Genomic DNA, 16887 nt, shown 5'->3' with positions numbered 1-16887 from the left:
AATCAGTATAAATAAGCCACATGCATATGTGTGTGTGTACAGCATGCCATATGTGTACATAACTCAGGAAAAAGGTAATCATAAAAATAGCTGTACTTACTGATTATCTTTATGTGCCAGTCACTGTCAAGCAGTTAATTTTATCCTTACCTAGCTCTATTATATAGTTATTATTATACCTACTTTTGTATTTAAGGAAACTGAAGATTAATGAAGTTATGTGATTAACCCAGTCACACAGCTGGGAAGTTGCAGAGCTAGGTTTTAAATATGTTTTATAAGTTCAAAGCCCTATTATCTATCATCTCAGGTATCATATAATAGTAATATGAAATATCCTGTAATAACAAGTACACATAAATAGCTATGGGCACTCATAAGAGAGTGACATTTATATTTGTAGTAAATCAGGAAAATTTTATGTAAGGGATGAAATCTGAACTTTATTTTGAATCAGTGAAATCATAAGCAAATGATAGCTAAAAATGGTAGTTAATATTTATTAAAACCTTATTATGTATCAGCTATTTTATATTCATTGACTCATTTAATTATCAGGAGAAAATGCTGAAGGAGATTCTGTGGTATTTTTGTTTAAGAGGTTTTTTGCCTTAGGGCATGCGCACTTGCCAGAGCAAGGGGTGGGGGGAAGATACACACCCAGTGAGAGTGAAATCGGAAAATCACCCCCCTAGTGGGAAGGCCATGCTGCAATAACTTCTCCATTCTTCTCCTGGAATCTTGGTCATGCATGCGTAAATGCCTGACTTGAGTTTCAAGCCACTGGGTCTAGGACTTGAATGGTGGTTGACCATGGGGGAGTCCAGTGATATAACTGCTAAGCCATCTGCTGGCCCCCAATTTTTTTTTTTTTTTTTTTGGAGAGGGTTTTTTTTTTTTTTTTGCTATAGGACACATGCGCTTACCAGAGAGACAGAGACAGAGACAGAGAGACAGAAAGCGAGAAATCACCCTCCAGAGGAGATGGCCACACAGCAATCCTTCTCCTCCATTCTCCTCTCCAGATCTTGGGCATGCACGCACACGTGTCTAGCATAAGTTTAAGCCACCAGGTCTGGGACTTGAACCATGGTCGGCTACATGGGAGTCCAGTGACATAGCCATTACACTAACTGCTGGTCCCTCTGGCCCCAAATTTTTATAGCATAGATTAGGCAAGTGAAGCTGGTAGTAGTCACATCTTTTGAAAATTATTTAGCTATAAGTAGGACAGTTGGAACTTTAATCCATGACTAATTTTACAGTCCAATTTCTTAACTATTATAATATGTACAGAGAACTACTCTCGGTTCTAATCTTTGGTGAGTATAATGGGATAAGAAAAAGTGCTGAAAATAGACTGTTGAACCTTGACTATGCCAAGATTAAAGAATTTGGGTATTATTTGCTGTGCAATGGGGAATGACTAGAGATTTATGACTGGGGAAGAGACTTTTTTCTTTAGAGAAGAGATGATAGAGGAAGTTTTCAATACTATTGTATTAAATAGTCGTGTCATTAACAAAAGTAGAAAAGAACTGTTTAACTTACATCAGTAGTTTTTTGCCAAGTATGTAATGGTTTAAAATGTCTTGCCACATCAGCATTGATGGTCAAACTTAACTGGTCATGGGTTGGTGAAAAAGATAAGTCCTTGATAATTTTATTAGTTTTTGTGGATAGCATTGATCAAACATACAGGAGTTCTTACTTGATTAAGATTTTAGACTTTCCAATATTTTATTTTTTTACCCCGAATATCTATAAGATCAAAAATCCTTGTGATAATCACCTTTTGTTATTAATTTGATAAATGTGCATTTATGAAAGTTTGGATTTCTCTGTATCAGATTACAGACATTTTCCCTGCTGTCACAGATGGCAAAATGTCACTCTCGGAATATCATCATTTAGCAGAAACCTATCCAAAAATACTCCTGTTTTATTTAAACTTTAATTATATTAGCTTGGTTTTCAATATATTGTCTTTTTTAGGATACTGCACCAAATGAGAAGTCACATAACATAATGGTTAAGAGGGTGTAAGTTCTACAGTCTGGGTTAGAATTCTTTTTCTCTCATTTACCAGCTGTGTGATCTTTTTACCTGACCCCTCTGTGCTTTGTATCTTCATCTATAAAATGAGAGAAATATAATATTTGTCTCAAAGGGCTGTTATATGAGTTAAAATAATGAATGAACAATAGTCCTAAGACACAATTCATGTAGTAAGTTCTCAGTATAATGTTGGCATTACTATTGCATTTTACAGGCAGTAAGTGATTAAGCAACTACCTAATTTCATTATTTCTTAGTTACTAATAATTGTTAAAGGGGAAATTAAGAAGTAAATGCAGAAAAAAGTTTTAAATATAAGAGGAAAAAATAGTCTTACCTTCTATTTTAAAAAGCAACAACTTTTTGGGGGAAGTGCTGTTTACAATCCAATATGCAGGATATTTTTACTAACTTCAGTTGTCTTGATTTGTCAAGTGTTGTGCTGACCACTGTATTCTGAAGCACTTTAGACAAAAAGGTTCTTTAAATTTCTACATTGTCTTTAAAAAAAATTTGGTCCAAGCATTCATCACACTCTTTGAATATGGAATTTTTCTTCAATTTCTAGCATTTGTTCCTTTGATCGTCATATCTCTCTTGTTTTATGTTTTGGAACTCCTATTGTTCCAGTGTTGGACCTTTAGGTTTAATCCTTAGTTTTCTTTGCTTTTAACTTTTCTTAATATTTTATTCTATCAGTAATTTTTCCTATTTCTTTTCCAACCTTTCTATTGGATTTTATGTAAATATTAGGTCATTGGGAAAAGTCATGGCATTTTTCTGTTTTTTCTATGCAAAAATGTGTCATAACTTTCCCCAAAACTCAATATTTATTTATTTTGTAGCATTCTGTTCTTGTTTCTCCTCGCTCTGAGGATACTATTCATAATGTTTTTTTGTGGACTTATTTTGGTCTCTGTTAGAAGTTTTCCTGAAATATATCATCATCCTTGTTTATATTTGACTAAATATTATATTTATAACTGCTTATGTGAGTGTTACTTTTTGAGAGGTGGCTTCATAGTAGGTGTTAAGAAATAGAGCCCATGGTTTTCCTTGTTACTTACAGACTTTTAATTTTTTCCTTGGGAGATCATTTTCTACAGAAAGGATTATTGTAGTCATCTATCTGGGGGCTATCTACCTGGCTATTAGTTTCTCTTAAGCAAATATAGAAAGGCACTGAGTGGGTGTGGTTTTACTGCATATATATTTATTTAATTCCGTTGATTTTTATAGAGGCACCTTCTCAGTGTATATGGATTCTTACAATTTACAATCCCTTTGCTTTAACTTCTCCAGAAAATAAGCCTCTAATACATAACCATGGTGAAGGTTGTATTCTGGCTGTGTGAAAAGGAGGTGGGTCTAGGAGTCTAACTCCTGATATTGAGTTTGGTCCTGTTTCAATACCATCCAAACTTACACATGCATGGGGAGCCCAGTCTTTCCAATTCTGCCCCCATACAGACACTTTGCTTTTATCATTCTCAAGTTTGCTAAATCACATAATAACTATCCATCTGTTACCCAAAAATTGTTCATCATTATCTGGAAGTTTTCTTGGTATTGCTCATCTGCTAATATCTCTCCTATTGTTTTTGTCCTTAATAGTTTAAACATTTTTACAACCCTTTTTCTGTTACTTTAGTAGGATTTTGATGGTAACAAGAGTAAATATGCATGCCAAACATTGAAGTCTCATTATACATTTTAAAAGTATTACCTCTGTAATCTGTACCATATAAAATTTTACAAAGTTCAATTGGGTGGCATTGTAAAAAAACAAATGGGATTTGTAGTAATCAGTACTTCAATAAAGTACATTATTTTTATGTTGGTTGTCTGAATGCATTTTCCATTAATTTCATGCCTAAATTTAAATTCTTGATAAACCATAAGATTTTTCTCATATGTTGCTATTCATATATTTTCTTGGGACATTATCATGTCCAGTTCTTAGTTATGAACTTTGTATTCTATTATGATTATTTTTTGAGAGACAGAGAGGAGAGAATAGAGAAAGTTGTTTTTTTTAAATTTTTTAAAATTTGTTTTACTTCTTGAAAGAGAATGAGTTGGCATGACAGGGAAACAGGCACTCTCAGCAGGAACTCATTGTGCCATGCGTTCAGGTTAGGCTGAGAATAAAATCGAGGCCTCCCATGTAGACTCGGGTTTGAGTAGCAGCATCTACCAGTGCGTGCTACCATGGCCAAGTCAATGTCTTATTTTATGAACCTTAGTAAGGTTTCCACTTCCAGTTCAGGGTGAAATATACATATTTTTTGCTTAGTAACATGACACAGTCGTATAACTATGGCTATAAATGAACTGACATTTGCTTGCTAAGATATATCGCAAGTGATTTATGTAATTTAATTGATGCTAAGATATTTAAGTAACATTAATGTAATATATTGGTGTAATATAAATTTAATTTCAGAGAACTTCATCTACAATAAATTTGTCACCAGGAGAGATAGAAGAAGAAGATGACGATGAAAACACCTGTGGGCCTTCAGGACTTTGGGAAGCATTAACTCCTTGTAATGGATGTAGGAATCTCGGCTTCCCCATGCTTGCACAGGTAAAGCTTTGCTTTATTAAGGCTCAACAAAACTTAGAAATGGCTGTCTATGCTTTTAAATATCTGCCCCCTCACTCAGTTAGTATCTTGTTCACTTTGCAGTTTATTTTAAAGCTCCAAGTAAAATGGTCATGGAACTTGTGCATGTGTATGCATATGCAAAGACATTATGTAATTAAAAAATGTAGTTATGATGCAGAAAGTTTGTCTTGTTTCTGAGGTTTTAATATGATTCAGGAATACATAATTTAAAAGAATTCCATTTTTAAAAAAGTAATATAAAGTGATCTGAACATACAGTTATAAGGAAGCATATTAGGGCTTTTAGAAGCATAGTGATTTGTGTGGCCAGCAGATGGCACAGTGGTTATGTTGCTGGTCTCCCACATGGCCAACCACAGTCTGAGTCCCTGACAGGGAGGGTTGAAAAATCACACTGGGCACATATACCTGCGTGCCCAAGATTCTGGGAGGAGAATGGAGGAGAAGGGATTGTGGGGTGGCCATCCCTACTGGGGAGTGATTTCTCACTTTCCTTCTTACTGTCTCTCTCTCTCTCTCTGGTGAATGAATGCCCCCTAAGGCAAAAACTTCTAAAAAAAAAAAAGCATAGTAATTTTATTTTTCTCTGTAAAATGGAACATTGTAGAATAATGCGAATGAACGCTACTGAGGACTTTGAAGTACAATCCAAAAATGAGACCAGAACACTAAAATATTGATTATAAGTTTGAGTTTGAAGTGATCTCACTTCACAAAGACAATTTTAATTCTATAATATCACCATCAAATTCTTGTTATGTGTTATGACCATAGCCCTTAAAGGAGCTTCAGAAATTATCAAAATATTGTAGAATTAGGAAATTTGAAGTCACAATAAAAATATCTGTCTATGAGATGGTTGACTTTGTAGAACATAGGTGGGAAAAGTAGTCTAGGACAGAAAATGACCACAGTAATTGTCCAGAAAAGTGTCATCTCTCTCTCTCTCTCTCTCTCTCTATATATATATATTATATATATATTTGGTTTTGCCAAAAATACGAAGCAGTTCTATCTGAGAAATCATGTTTTTCACATTTTTATTTCTGAACCACTCAAATTCCAATCTTATTTTATTGTAGAAAGCTAAATCAGATATTCAAATCAATGTATAGTACTTAAAAATATTTTATAGGACTATGAATACAATTTATCCTAACCTGTACAGAATTGTCAATACATGCTGGACTGAGTTCCCTGTAGGTAGAAACTCATTTTATTATTTTTTAAAAAATTGTCAGAGAATATGTGCAAAACAGAGAGAGATGGAGAGAAGAGTGGGGAAGGGGGAAGCTTCCCTACCCCACAATAAGGTGTGGTCATGCCGCAATCTATTCTCTTCCATTTCTCCATCCTGTCAGAATTTTGGGCATACATGCACATACACCTGGCATATTTTTCAAGCCCCTGCTGCGCTGTAGGGATCCAGCTGCCTAACCACTGGGCCATAGGACCAACCCCAAGACTCCATTATTTGATGTTCAACATCTATGGTCTAATGTCAACATAGTTCCTGGAATAAAGTTAGAATTGATAGTTGAATAAATCGGTGACCAAATGTGTATGCTATGGTTTTATATATTCAATTAAAATTTTTCCATATAGATTTTTATCTCATCTCTGCATAGTAAAGGGAATATTAACAAGTATAAGTTTTATTTTGTTAGTACACCCCATCTACTTAACAGTTTAACAACTGAATGTTTTTATCTGTTATTTTCTTTTCATAAAATTAATGTCTTTGTAAAAATATACTTTTTAATCACCACTTTGTGCTACATCTTAGAAAGTAGAACTGTTGGAACAAAGTAAGATATTAAGGCTTGTATTTTAATAGCCAGATTATTCTGTTTATATTGATAAAAAGCCAGCAATAATATGGTTCTATATGGTTCTCCACTACTTTACTAATTACTTTCATATTTTTAATTTTTATTTTATTATTTTAAGCTTAGTAGTAACATGCTTTTGGTTTATAATTTTTTAACATTTGATTTTTTTGGCCATTTTTCAAAAGAAGTATTTATTTAATTTTCAGTCATTTATTTTTAAATTTGACCAGATAGACAAAGAGAAAGAGTGAAAGAGGGAAAGTGAGAAAGCAAGCCACCAGGTCTGGGAATTGAACCGTAGTCAGCCATGTGGGAGTGTCCAGCGCCTTAACCACCACACCACCTGCTGGTCCTTAACTTTGGCCATCTTTTGGTAAAGACTGGTTATAGCCTCAATAAATGTATTGGTTCTTTAGATAGCTTAGGTATTTAACTAGTTGCATTTACCACAAAATATCTCCCAGTATGTAATTTTTTCGTTTCCTTTTAATTTGTGTATGTATAAGTGTGCAAGTATGTTGTATTTTTTTTTTTTTTTAGAATTATTTTATTTAACTTTATTTATTTATTTATTTATTTTTATTTGACCAGTGAGAGACAGAGGGAGAGAGAGGAAAAGTGAGAAAGCTAGCTGCCAGGTTCAGGACTTGAACCTCAGTTGGTCATGTGGGAGTCCAGCGCCCTTAACCACCATGCCACCTGCTTCCCTTGTTGTATAATTTTTTTAAACAATCAAATTTATTAACCTTCTTAGTCCTGCTTTTTGTCGTTGTTTAATTTATCTCATTTAGAATGCCTTTCAATATAAATTCTAATTATGGCTCTATTTTGCTTTTTGCTTATTGATATCTAGTTTTCATATGACTTTCTATTGGACAATAATTAACATTCTTTTCATTATATTTTCTCCTGTTTGTTTGGGATTTACTTCTGAAATCTTGTTTAGTTCTGCTTTCCTGTTTTTTTACACCACATGATTCAGTGTTGGTATTATTCATTGGTACATGATAACTGTTATCTGAATCGATTGTTTGCTTTTTTAAATTCATATTTCATAATTACTATGTCAAGTTTAAAAAGTTAAAAAATCCTGTTGGGATTTTAATTGCAGTATTTTATTTCATTTTAATAGGTTTATTGCATTAAATCTATAAATTTACTTGAGATGTAGTATTCTTTTCTGCTATTTTTTTTTGTAGACCAAATCAGAAGTATTCTTTTAGTACTAATGTCCTTGTCACTATAAAATCTTAAGAATGTGTTGTGTGTTTCTATGAATATTATTGCTTATGGGCTATCCTTTAGCATCTTTATATGTGTGTGTGTGTGTGTGCGTGTGTGTGCGTGTGTGTGCATATATATTTTTTAATTGTATAACTATTGAAAATTTATAGTTTTGCTATTAAAAATATAAGTATATGAATGTATAATTTGCAACAATTTTTAACTCCTCAGATTTTTAAGCTTATTACGTAGAATTTTCTGAGCATATGATTCAGCCTTTTTAATCATTTTATATTATCCTTAATTTAATTATTATCTTTTATACTGTTTGATTAAAAGGAGTAAGGTTAGAAGATTTGTATTGGTTCAAATGATAAGAAGTTTGTGACCTAATAATAAGATCTGGTAGTAATAAACATCAAGATCTATAATCAGAAGGAGATTTAAACAATATTTACCAAAGGGATATGTAGTTTCAAAGAGATTGAGTCAAACAGTATTTATATTGAAGTGTTAGAAAAGAAATGCAAAATGTGCCATGCTTTTAATAACCACCCATTCTGTGATTATCAAGGGACTACACTGGTAACACCCTTTGAATATTCAGATAAAGAAAGCTGGTCTCTATCTGCAGAGAATGCACAGTTTGGTCATTTAAAAATCTTTTAGGGATTTCTAGTATCATACAAAGTGTATTGCAATGAAGCTATATACCACATAAAACAGTTTTATCACATCTGTGATTTCTCAACAATATAACCTCAGAATTTTTAAAACCAGAACACCTAACCTGTAAAATGTTTTCGTATTTTGAAGCCCTGGTCTCAGGACTGAAGCATTTTTGGAAGCGATTGAAAATCATTAAGCCATAAGCACTGTGTGTGTAGGGCTTAATGAAGACCACTTCCTTATAGTCTGCTACTGATGCCTTTGGAATCATATAATTATTATGCTCATATGTAAATTGTTATATGCTTAGATTTTTTTTGGATTAAAATGTTATGTTTTACATTTATAATCCTTAATTTAATTAGACTCAGTGAATATGTATCAAATATCTGTAATATTCAAAGCTTGGTCCTAACCTTCAGAAACATGAATATTATTGAAAGAATACAGACTTAATTGGGGGTGAGATTATCTATGTGATGATTACTTTTAGACTAGAACAGATTTTTTACTTGCCAAATTAGAATGCTGATCTGATTTCCAAGTTTTGTCTACTTTTTAATTGATCCTATATACAGGTTGTAGTTTTTTTCTGCCTACATGAATATTAAAACTGGAATAAACAGGCCAAAAGATGGGTACTTTGGAGTTCATGCTCATGAATGTATTTTATTCCATTTTGTCCTTCTATTGTATCTAGATTGATATTTTTATAAAAAGCAATTCCTTTCAAATTTGTGAAAATTTAGAATTTTAAATAACATTGGGAAATTAAAATTCTTGGAAAAATCTAAAAAGATTTAGTATAAGTAGAGCTTTTATAGAATAATTTCAAAGTTAAATAAGGTTAAAGTTGGGACCAGCAGATGGCAGAATGGTTATATCAGTGGATTCCCACATGGCTGACTGTGGTTTGAGTTTGGACTTGGAGGCTTGAAACTCGCGTTGGGCATGTTTGCCTGCATGCCCAAAATCCTGAGAGAAGACGAGAGAAGAGAGACTGTGGTACGGCCATCCCCCTGGTGGGGGGGGTGATTTCTTGCTTTCTGTCTCTCCAGTGAGTGCACGTGCCCTATAGCAAAAATCACTCTCTAAAAATAAATAAATAAATAAATAAATAAGATAGATTAAAGTTGGAGAAAATATTAGAAGAGAGATCAAGAATGAAGGAGACTAGGGAATGAAACCCTTTTTAGAAGATATGGTTAAACTCAAAATGTTTTTTAGCGCTCTTGACAATAATAATCACTAATCACTACTATTTATATAGTGCTACTCTGTGCTACCTATTTCAGATATATAATTCTCAAGGTGACCACTTTTTTTTTTTTTTTTTTTGAGAGATTGTTACTATAGGGTGTGTGTGTTCACCGGAGAGACTGAGAGAAAAAGCGAGAAATCACTCCCCAGGGGGATGGCCATGCTGCAATCCCTTCTCCTCCATTCTCCTCTCAGGATATTGAGCACACATGCACACACGCCTGGCATGAGTTTAAAGCCGCTGCATCCAGGACTCGAACCACAGTTGGCCATGTGGGAGTCTAGCCCTTAACCACTGTATCACCTGGCCTTCAAGGTAACCATTTAAAGGAAGAAACAGATGATCTATTCAGAGTCATAGTTAAGGAGTGCATTACTATGATTTAAACTTGGAGTTTTGAAAACTACAATATCATGCTGTATTTTGGGCTTTGTTTACATTTTCCTACTTTCTGTTGGTTGCTCTTGCCTGGTTATGTATTCTAGAGATTTTAGAAACACTCTCTTTGGCTTTCACGGAGAGTCACATCTTTCAAAGTAATCTTCTGCATCTTATTTTGTCCTATATTGATTTAATCATGAACATTAAGTTAAAAAGAAGTTATAAACAGTTCAGAGCCTGATCATAAATTGCCATTAGTTTCATCACCACCGTTCCTGTTAATAGGTAGCGTATGTTATCAGAGCAGAGAACTGGAATTGACAGATTGTATTATGATAAATGATGTGACTTTCCTCCAGTCTTAGATGCAATGTCCATGTAATTTAGGGCTGTGAGACTTGTTCCTAAAAAATGAATCTTACCGGGAGGAGACCCTCTGGTTTCCATCCAGTTCACTCAGTTAGACTTCACTCTTCAAGTTGACGTGTGGTGTTCCCATACTGAACCTTCACCTGTTTTTGCAACAGGCTTGGCTGGTAGTCTTTGCTCCTCTAGTCACCCCACAAATGCTAAACAAAGAAGTTAAATTACCACGGGAACCATAACATAATTGACTTGTAGCATCTAGCCCATAATGAAATGGTGGTGACTTTACCACTAATGATAATAACAATTTTAATGTAGTGCCTATCGTGTACTTTACACTGCACTAAGCATTCTAGATAGGTTATCCCATTGAGATTTTACAACACTCTTTTGAAGGTGATACTATAATCCCTGTTTTATAAGCAAGTTGGCTGGGGAGGCCCGCAGCTCTTGTGGTTACATTGAAAGTACCCTCTGGGAACAAGAACCTGCATACAGCCCTCACTGTGATACTAAGACATGTTGGAAGCACCTGCATGGCTGTGCTTCCTCCTAGGTCTATGAAGGCCCATTCTTGCTGGTGCTGTGGTTTCTTCTGAATCTGCAGACTCAGTTGCAGCCACATCCATGGCACCTGTGCTGTGCTGGTTCTTATTCCCATCGCTGCTCCTGCTACCACCCTTGCCCCTTGCAATTTTGTGACTGCAGGAGTGTGTAAACTCTTGGTATGTTGGATTCATCCCTCTGTAGCATAACCATAATAGATGGGCCCCATCATTTCAGGATTCACGTGAAGGCTCCTGATGTTGACTTGATCTTTATTCCTGCCCTGGAACTTTGTAGCACATGCCTAAGGAGAACAAGTAAGTGAGATAAAGAAAGTGAGATCTGCAAGGTCTCCCTTCTATTACTACAGCTAAACAGCCAGAGAAAATTGTTGCACATGGACACAAGCATTGCCACCCTTGTGTGTAAGTAGCAGACACAGGAAGACGTTATGTCACACAGCATATTAGCCTGCCAAGGTTGGAGTAGCACATGTCAAGAATCGATGATCATTATGCTGTAGATGACATACAGCATTGCATATGAAATTAAGAGTTGCTGACAGTTGAGGAATCTTAGAAATTCAGATGTGAAGAACACTTTGGAGAAGCACTAGAAACCTCCCCAGTGTACCAGTGCCTCCAAATGGAGGCTCTGTTGGCTTCAAGCCCTTCCAAATGCAGTGAGCCTCAGCACCACAAGCTCTGCAGGACACTTGTCTGCTCTTCCAAAAGCATTGTGGCCTCACTTTCTAGTCTCTGCAAAGACTGACTGCTGGGTTCTTTTCTTTTCCATCAAACAGGCATACCCAGTGTGTCCCAGTCAGGAGGGCCTGAGTACCACTGTAAGTCTCTACTGGTAGTGTCAGGAGGTAAATAAGGTTTTCCCAGTGAGCAAAAAGATGTTGTGTCCCTGTCTTGTACCTGAAAGGTGGAGCTGTCGTTTTTTACTGTTATAGATGGTTATCTTTCAAACTTCAAGCGAAGGATCCTGGTTATCTTTAAGATCTTTGTAGGCTTGTTACATCTTTCTTGAGTGGCAGGGCCCCATCTGACATAGTTATTGCAGATAGCAGCTGGTCAAGCTAGCAGCATGGTGTCAGGTACTAAGAGACTGGGGCTTACGTGAACGATGCCAACCCTCACCATTCAGGCACAGCTGTCCAAATCAGCCAGTCCTCTTTTGCATAAAGTCACTCAAACATTGGTGCATACTTGAATACATTGGGTCGTCGGGAAAGTCATGGTGTATTTTTCCATAGGAAAACATGGAAAATACATCAAGACTTTCCCAACAACCTAGTAGTGTACAGGTCTTTGCACAGTTGTTGCTGCAGTTTCTCCATGGTGGTATTAAACATGCCTGCTGTCAGACTGCTTTGAACTGTGTAATATAATTGACTGGTCATGGCTATATTTATAATTGTCAAAACAACTCCTGGTACTCCTCCCCTTCCCTTAACACACCTCACAGCGTGTCTTGGCCTCTCTGGCTGGTGGGCAAGCAGTCTTTTTCTGCAGGCTTTCTTGTTCTGGAGAGACTGAGGACCAGGGTGATGTTGATGACCCACTGCTCTCTGCCAGAGACATTCAGGCCCCTAGATCCAGACCATCACCCTGCTTAGTGAATGGGCCTATTTTGGCATACAGATGTGCTTTTGCAGGTGTCAAAGCAGGCAGATATCAGGGGGCACAAGTACATGTTGGTGCTCACTTGGGACTGCTAATCCCACTCTCATCATCTTTGGAAACCAAGGCCTTCGTCTCTGCCGTTTAACCTGCAGGATTGCTTTTATCTTCTCCTGCCCGTTAGGAACTTTGCTCCAGTTACCTACCAGCCCCTCCCTTAGGTCAGGGACATAGTCTTCTCCACTTTACTCTAGTCCCTCATCACCAGCACTCCTCCCCAGCTCAGCAGACTACTCCTCTCCTCCCTAGGGGGTATTTGGGGATCTTAATATGTACAGGCAAATTGCTTTCAAAGTGGGTTAAGCAAACTTTCTGTTAGGTATAAGAGTTTAAAATATATGTGTTCTACATACTCTTATCGAGCATTTCTAATTGTAGACATTTGCCTTCAGGAGAGAATTGGACAAGCTGATAAACAGGTTAGTACAGGATATCTATCAAGCAGAAATATAACATACATAAAAAAAGTTAGTATCTTTCAAAGGGGATTGTTTAAATTAATTAGGGAGTATTATTATTATTATTTAGAGGTTTTTGCTATAGGGCACATGTGCTTGCCAGAAAGACAGAGAGAGACAGAAAGAAAGAAATCATCCCCCAGGGGGGATGGTGACGCCATAATCCCTTTTCCTCCATTCACTTCTCGTAATCTCAGGCATGCACACACATGCCCTGCTTGAGTTTAAGCCACTGGATCTGGGATTCAAACCATAGTTGACTACATGGGAATCCAGTGACATAGCCATTATGCCAACTGCTGGTCCCATCTGTGAGAGACTATTCTATAGCCATAAAAATGACTGTGTGATTTCCTATTAATTTACATGAAAAGTTATTCCCGAAGCAATTTTTTTTTCCTTAAGAACAAAATGAACAGATTTGAAACTAGTAGTGTAAATGGGATTCAACTTATGGAAAATTATCTGCATGTGTATTTGGACATGGAGTTATATTCAGTTTAATACTTATCTCTGAATAACATACTTTGTTCTTATTAGAAAAAAAATATTTCTTACCAGAAAAAAGTTATTTTTATTAGTGATATCTTTTTTTAAAAATCCATACGATCACAGTAAATTTTTTTTTTGAGAGGTTTTTACCATAGGGCACGTGCTCTTGCCAGACAGACAGAGAGAGACAGAGAGACAGAAAGCAAGAAATCACCCCCCAGGGGGGATGGCCACGCTGCAATCCCTTCTCCTCCATTCTCCTCTCAGGATCTTGGGTACGCATGCATACGTGTCCGGCGTGAGTTTCAAGCCACCGGGTCTGGGACGCAAACCACGGTCGACTACATGGAGTCCAGCGGCATAGCCATTACGCCAACTGCTGGTCCCTGGTCACAGTAAATTTTACGTTTTGACTCACTGTCTTAGTCTCTTGTTGTGTCGTGGCACAGTAGTACCTGAATCCCCCAAACTGGGTGATTTATAAAGAATAGAGATTTATTTGGTCACAACTCTCATGACCGTAAAGTGAAATGCATGGAGTCAGCATCTAGCCAGGCTTTGATCCTAAATCACAATATGACCATCAGAAGTGTAAGGGTCAGTGCAACCTGTAAACACCCAGCTTTATAACAGCCCACTCTCATGGGAACTACCCCTTTCTGTCTGAGAGAGAATTCACTCCCTCTCTCAAGACCGCATAATCTATTCATGAGGGTGATGGTTCATGATTCAAACACCACACACTAGTCCTCCCCTCTTACAGATTTCACTACCTCCAAACCTGGGGAACAAATTTCGGCACATGAGGGTTTTTGATTTTGATTTTAATTTTTTATAGACCATAGTTTAGTTCATTTTGTACACGCATCATGCCATGAATTCCTAGGGAGTAAGTTCCAGAAGCTCAGGCTCCTTTCCATTGGTTCTCACAAAGTGTGCTCCTCTGGGTGGAGCAGGCTGGAGCTTCAGTTGAACCCAGGAACCTTTCTCTTTGGCTTCCCTCTTTTTCGGGTCATTTTCCTTCACATGTTTTAGGAAGCTATCTCTGCTCTTAAAATGCTTAATATTTTCAATATGCACATTAATTCTCTTGGCAAGAATTTTGCCAACAGCATGCTGAGTAACATTGTAGACTCTTCCAGTTTTGCCATGGTAACATTTGTGGGGATTCCTTTTTAAACAATGCCAATTCCCTTGATGTCTACAATATCACCTTTCTTATAGATTCTCATGTATGTTGACAAAGGAGCCACTCCATGTTTCCATGTTTCCTAAAAGGCCTAGAGAACATATATTGGGTGCCTCTCCTCTTTCGCTTTGTGTTTGTCACTTTGGTGAATTACTGGAAGATGGTGGTTCCAGCCAAATGCAGCACATGAATTTTGGAGGGACAGACCATATTCAAACCATGGCATTCACCCTCAAATTGCTGATAAAAATTTTAAACATTTACTGGCTTTGTGCACTGGCCATGCAGTAAAAAAAGCCATGAATATCACATTTATGTTCTTTACCCACTATCAGACTATATTTTTATTTTTATTTTATTATTATTATTGTTCTTTATAAAAAGCACATGGGGGGGGGGGGGCAGCAGGTGGTGTGGTGTTTAAGGGCGCTGGACTCTCACGTGGCCGATCATGGTTCAAGTCCTGGAGTTGGTGGCTTGCTTTCTCACTTTCCCTTTCTCTCTCTTTCTATCTCTGTCCCTCGCTGGTCAAATTAAAATAAGTAAATAAAAAAAAGTTAAAATATTTCTTAAAAAAAGCTCTGAGGAATTTTTTCAATTATTATAAATATTATTAATTAATTAAGATTATAAAATCTTTGTTGACATGTTAAGATACATGAAAACACATATGCATACATACATATATAGTCATACTTGAGTCTTTAATTCTGCAGTTAAATCCAAACATAATTTCTTCCCTTTATTTTGAAATGTCTGATTATTTCTGATAAGTATTTTTGAAAATTTATTGAGAGGCCTATTTACATATTAATAGCATTTTCCCCAGCCTTATACTTTAATTTCCACTTCAAGTTTGTCACTTATTTTATAATTAGCAAAATCAACAAACCTAATATTTGTTTAGCAAACTAACATTTTAAAAGTATCCAAGTGGTCTGGTACTTTTGAAAGTCAAAATTGTATAGACTGGATACAGTATAATTGAATGTAGGTGCTTTAAAAAAATTACAGATAGGGGAACCAGCAGTTAGCATAATGGCTGTGTCGCTGGACTCCCACATAGTCGACGACGGTTCGCATCCCGAACCCGGTGGCTTAAAATTCACGCCGGGCGTGTGTGTATGCGTGCCCAAGATCCCGAGAGGAGAATAGAGGAGAAGGGATTGCGGTGTGACCATCCCCCCTGGGGGGTGATTTCTCGCTTTCTGTCTCTCTGTCTCTCTCTGTCTGTCTGGCGAGCGCACGCGCCCTATAGCGAAAACCTCTCAAAAAACAAAAATACAGATATCCTGATTTTCTTAAAAGCACTTTTATGGAATGCACATATGTGATAAGATATTTATTTTAATATGTTCCATTATAGCACTGAGCTAATTGCCTGGACTTCAGGGAATCTAGAAACCATATTACTTGGAGAACCTATCGACTTTTAAGTTTTCTAAACCAGTCATTAGATCAACCACAGTTGAACCTCTTTTATTTGGCCTGATAACCATTGTGAGAAGCCTTCTGGAAAATGTCTCTGTCTTCATGAATCTGATGAAGCGTATCTGAAATTCCTGTAGCTATTTAGAAAACTACCTCATGAGCACGCACTTCAATGCTAAAAAGTTCAGAAAGCTTCATAAAAATCTATCTGAGACCCAGTTGTGGTGGCCCAAGCAGTAGAGTGCTGCTGAGCAAGCCTGGGCTGCAAGGGAGGCCTGGATTTGGTTCTGAAACCAAGCTGCACAGATGGACATCGTCACATGTGCCTGTAGTCCTAGGTGACTTGGAGGCTGGAACAGGATCTCTATAGCCTCTCAAACATACCTGTATCAGGACCAGCAGTTAGCGTAATGGCTATGTCGCTGGACTTCCATGTAGTTGACCGCGGTTTGCGTCCCGGACCCGGTGGCTTGAAACTCTCGCCCTGCAAGTGTGCGTGCGTGCGTGCCCAAGATCCCGAGAGGAGAATGGAGGAGAAGGGATTGTGGCATCGCCATCCTCTCTGGGGGGTGATTTCTTGCTTTCTATCTCTCAGTCTCTGTGTGTCTGGCGAGCACACGTGCCCTATAGCAAAAACCTCTAAAAAAAAAAAAAAAAAAA

At 36.9% G+C, this 16887-nt stretch overlaps 2 protein-coding genes across 12 annotated transcripts in view; one reads left to right on the top strand and one right to left on the bottom strand.

Annotated features, from left to right (window-relative positions):
* Positions 1-16887, top strand: part of ANKS1B (ankyrin repeat and sterile alpha motif domain containing 1B) — a 1163098-nt gene that overhangs the window by 279948 nt on the left and 866263 nt on the right. For all 11 annotated transcript variants that reach the window (XM_027775658.1, XM_027775657.1, XM_027775654.1 and 8 more), the window contains exon 9: positions 4505-4648. In XM_027775658.1, the coding sequence (XP_027631459.1) occupies positions 4505-4648 (144 nt within the window). The remainder of the gene's footprint in view (positions 1-4504; positions 4649-16887) is intronic.
* GARIN6 (golgi associated RAB2 interactor family member 6) lies at positions 11721-12377 on the bottom strand. The gene is given in 5 exon segments (XM_027775538.1): positions 11721-11894; positions 11897-11940; positions 11943-12164; positions 12167-12190; positions 12272-12377. Coding segments are annotated over 5 exon segments (570 nt in total).

This window comes from Tupaia chinensis, unplaced genomic scaffold (genome assembly GCF_000334495.1).
Source record: "Tupaia chinensis unplaced genomic scaffold, TupChi_1.0 Scaffold000054_1, whole genome shotgun sequence".
NCBI lineage: Eukaryota > Metazoa > Chordata > Mammalia > Scandentia > Tupaiidae > Tupaia > Tupaia belangeri.
Note: the sequence above shows the minus strand (reverse complement) of the source record. Positions and strands in the feature narration are given on the sequence as shown.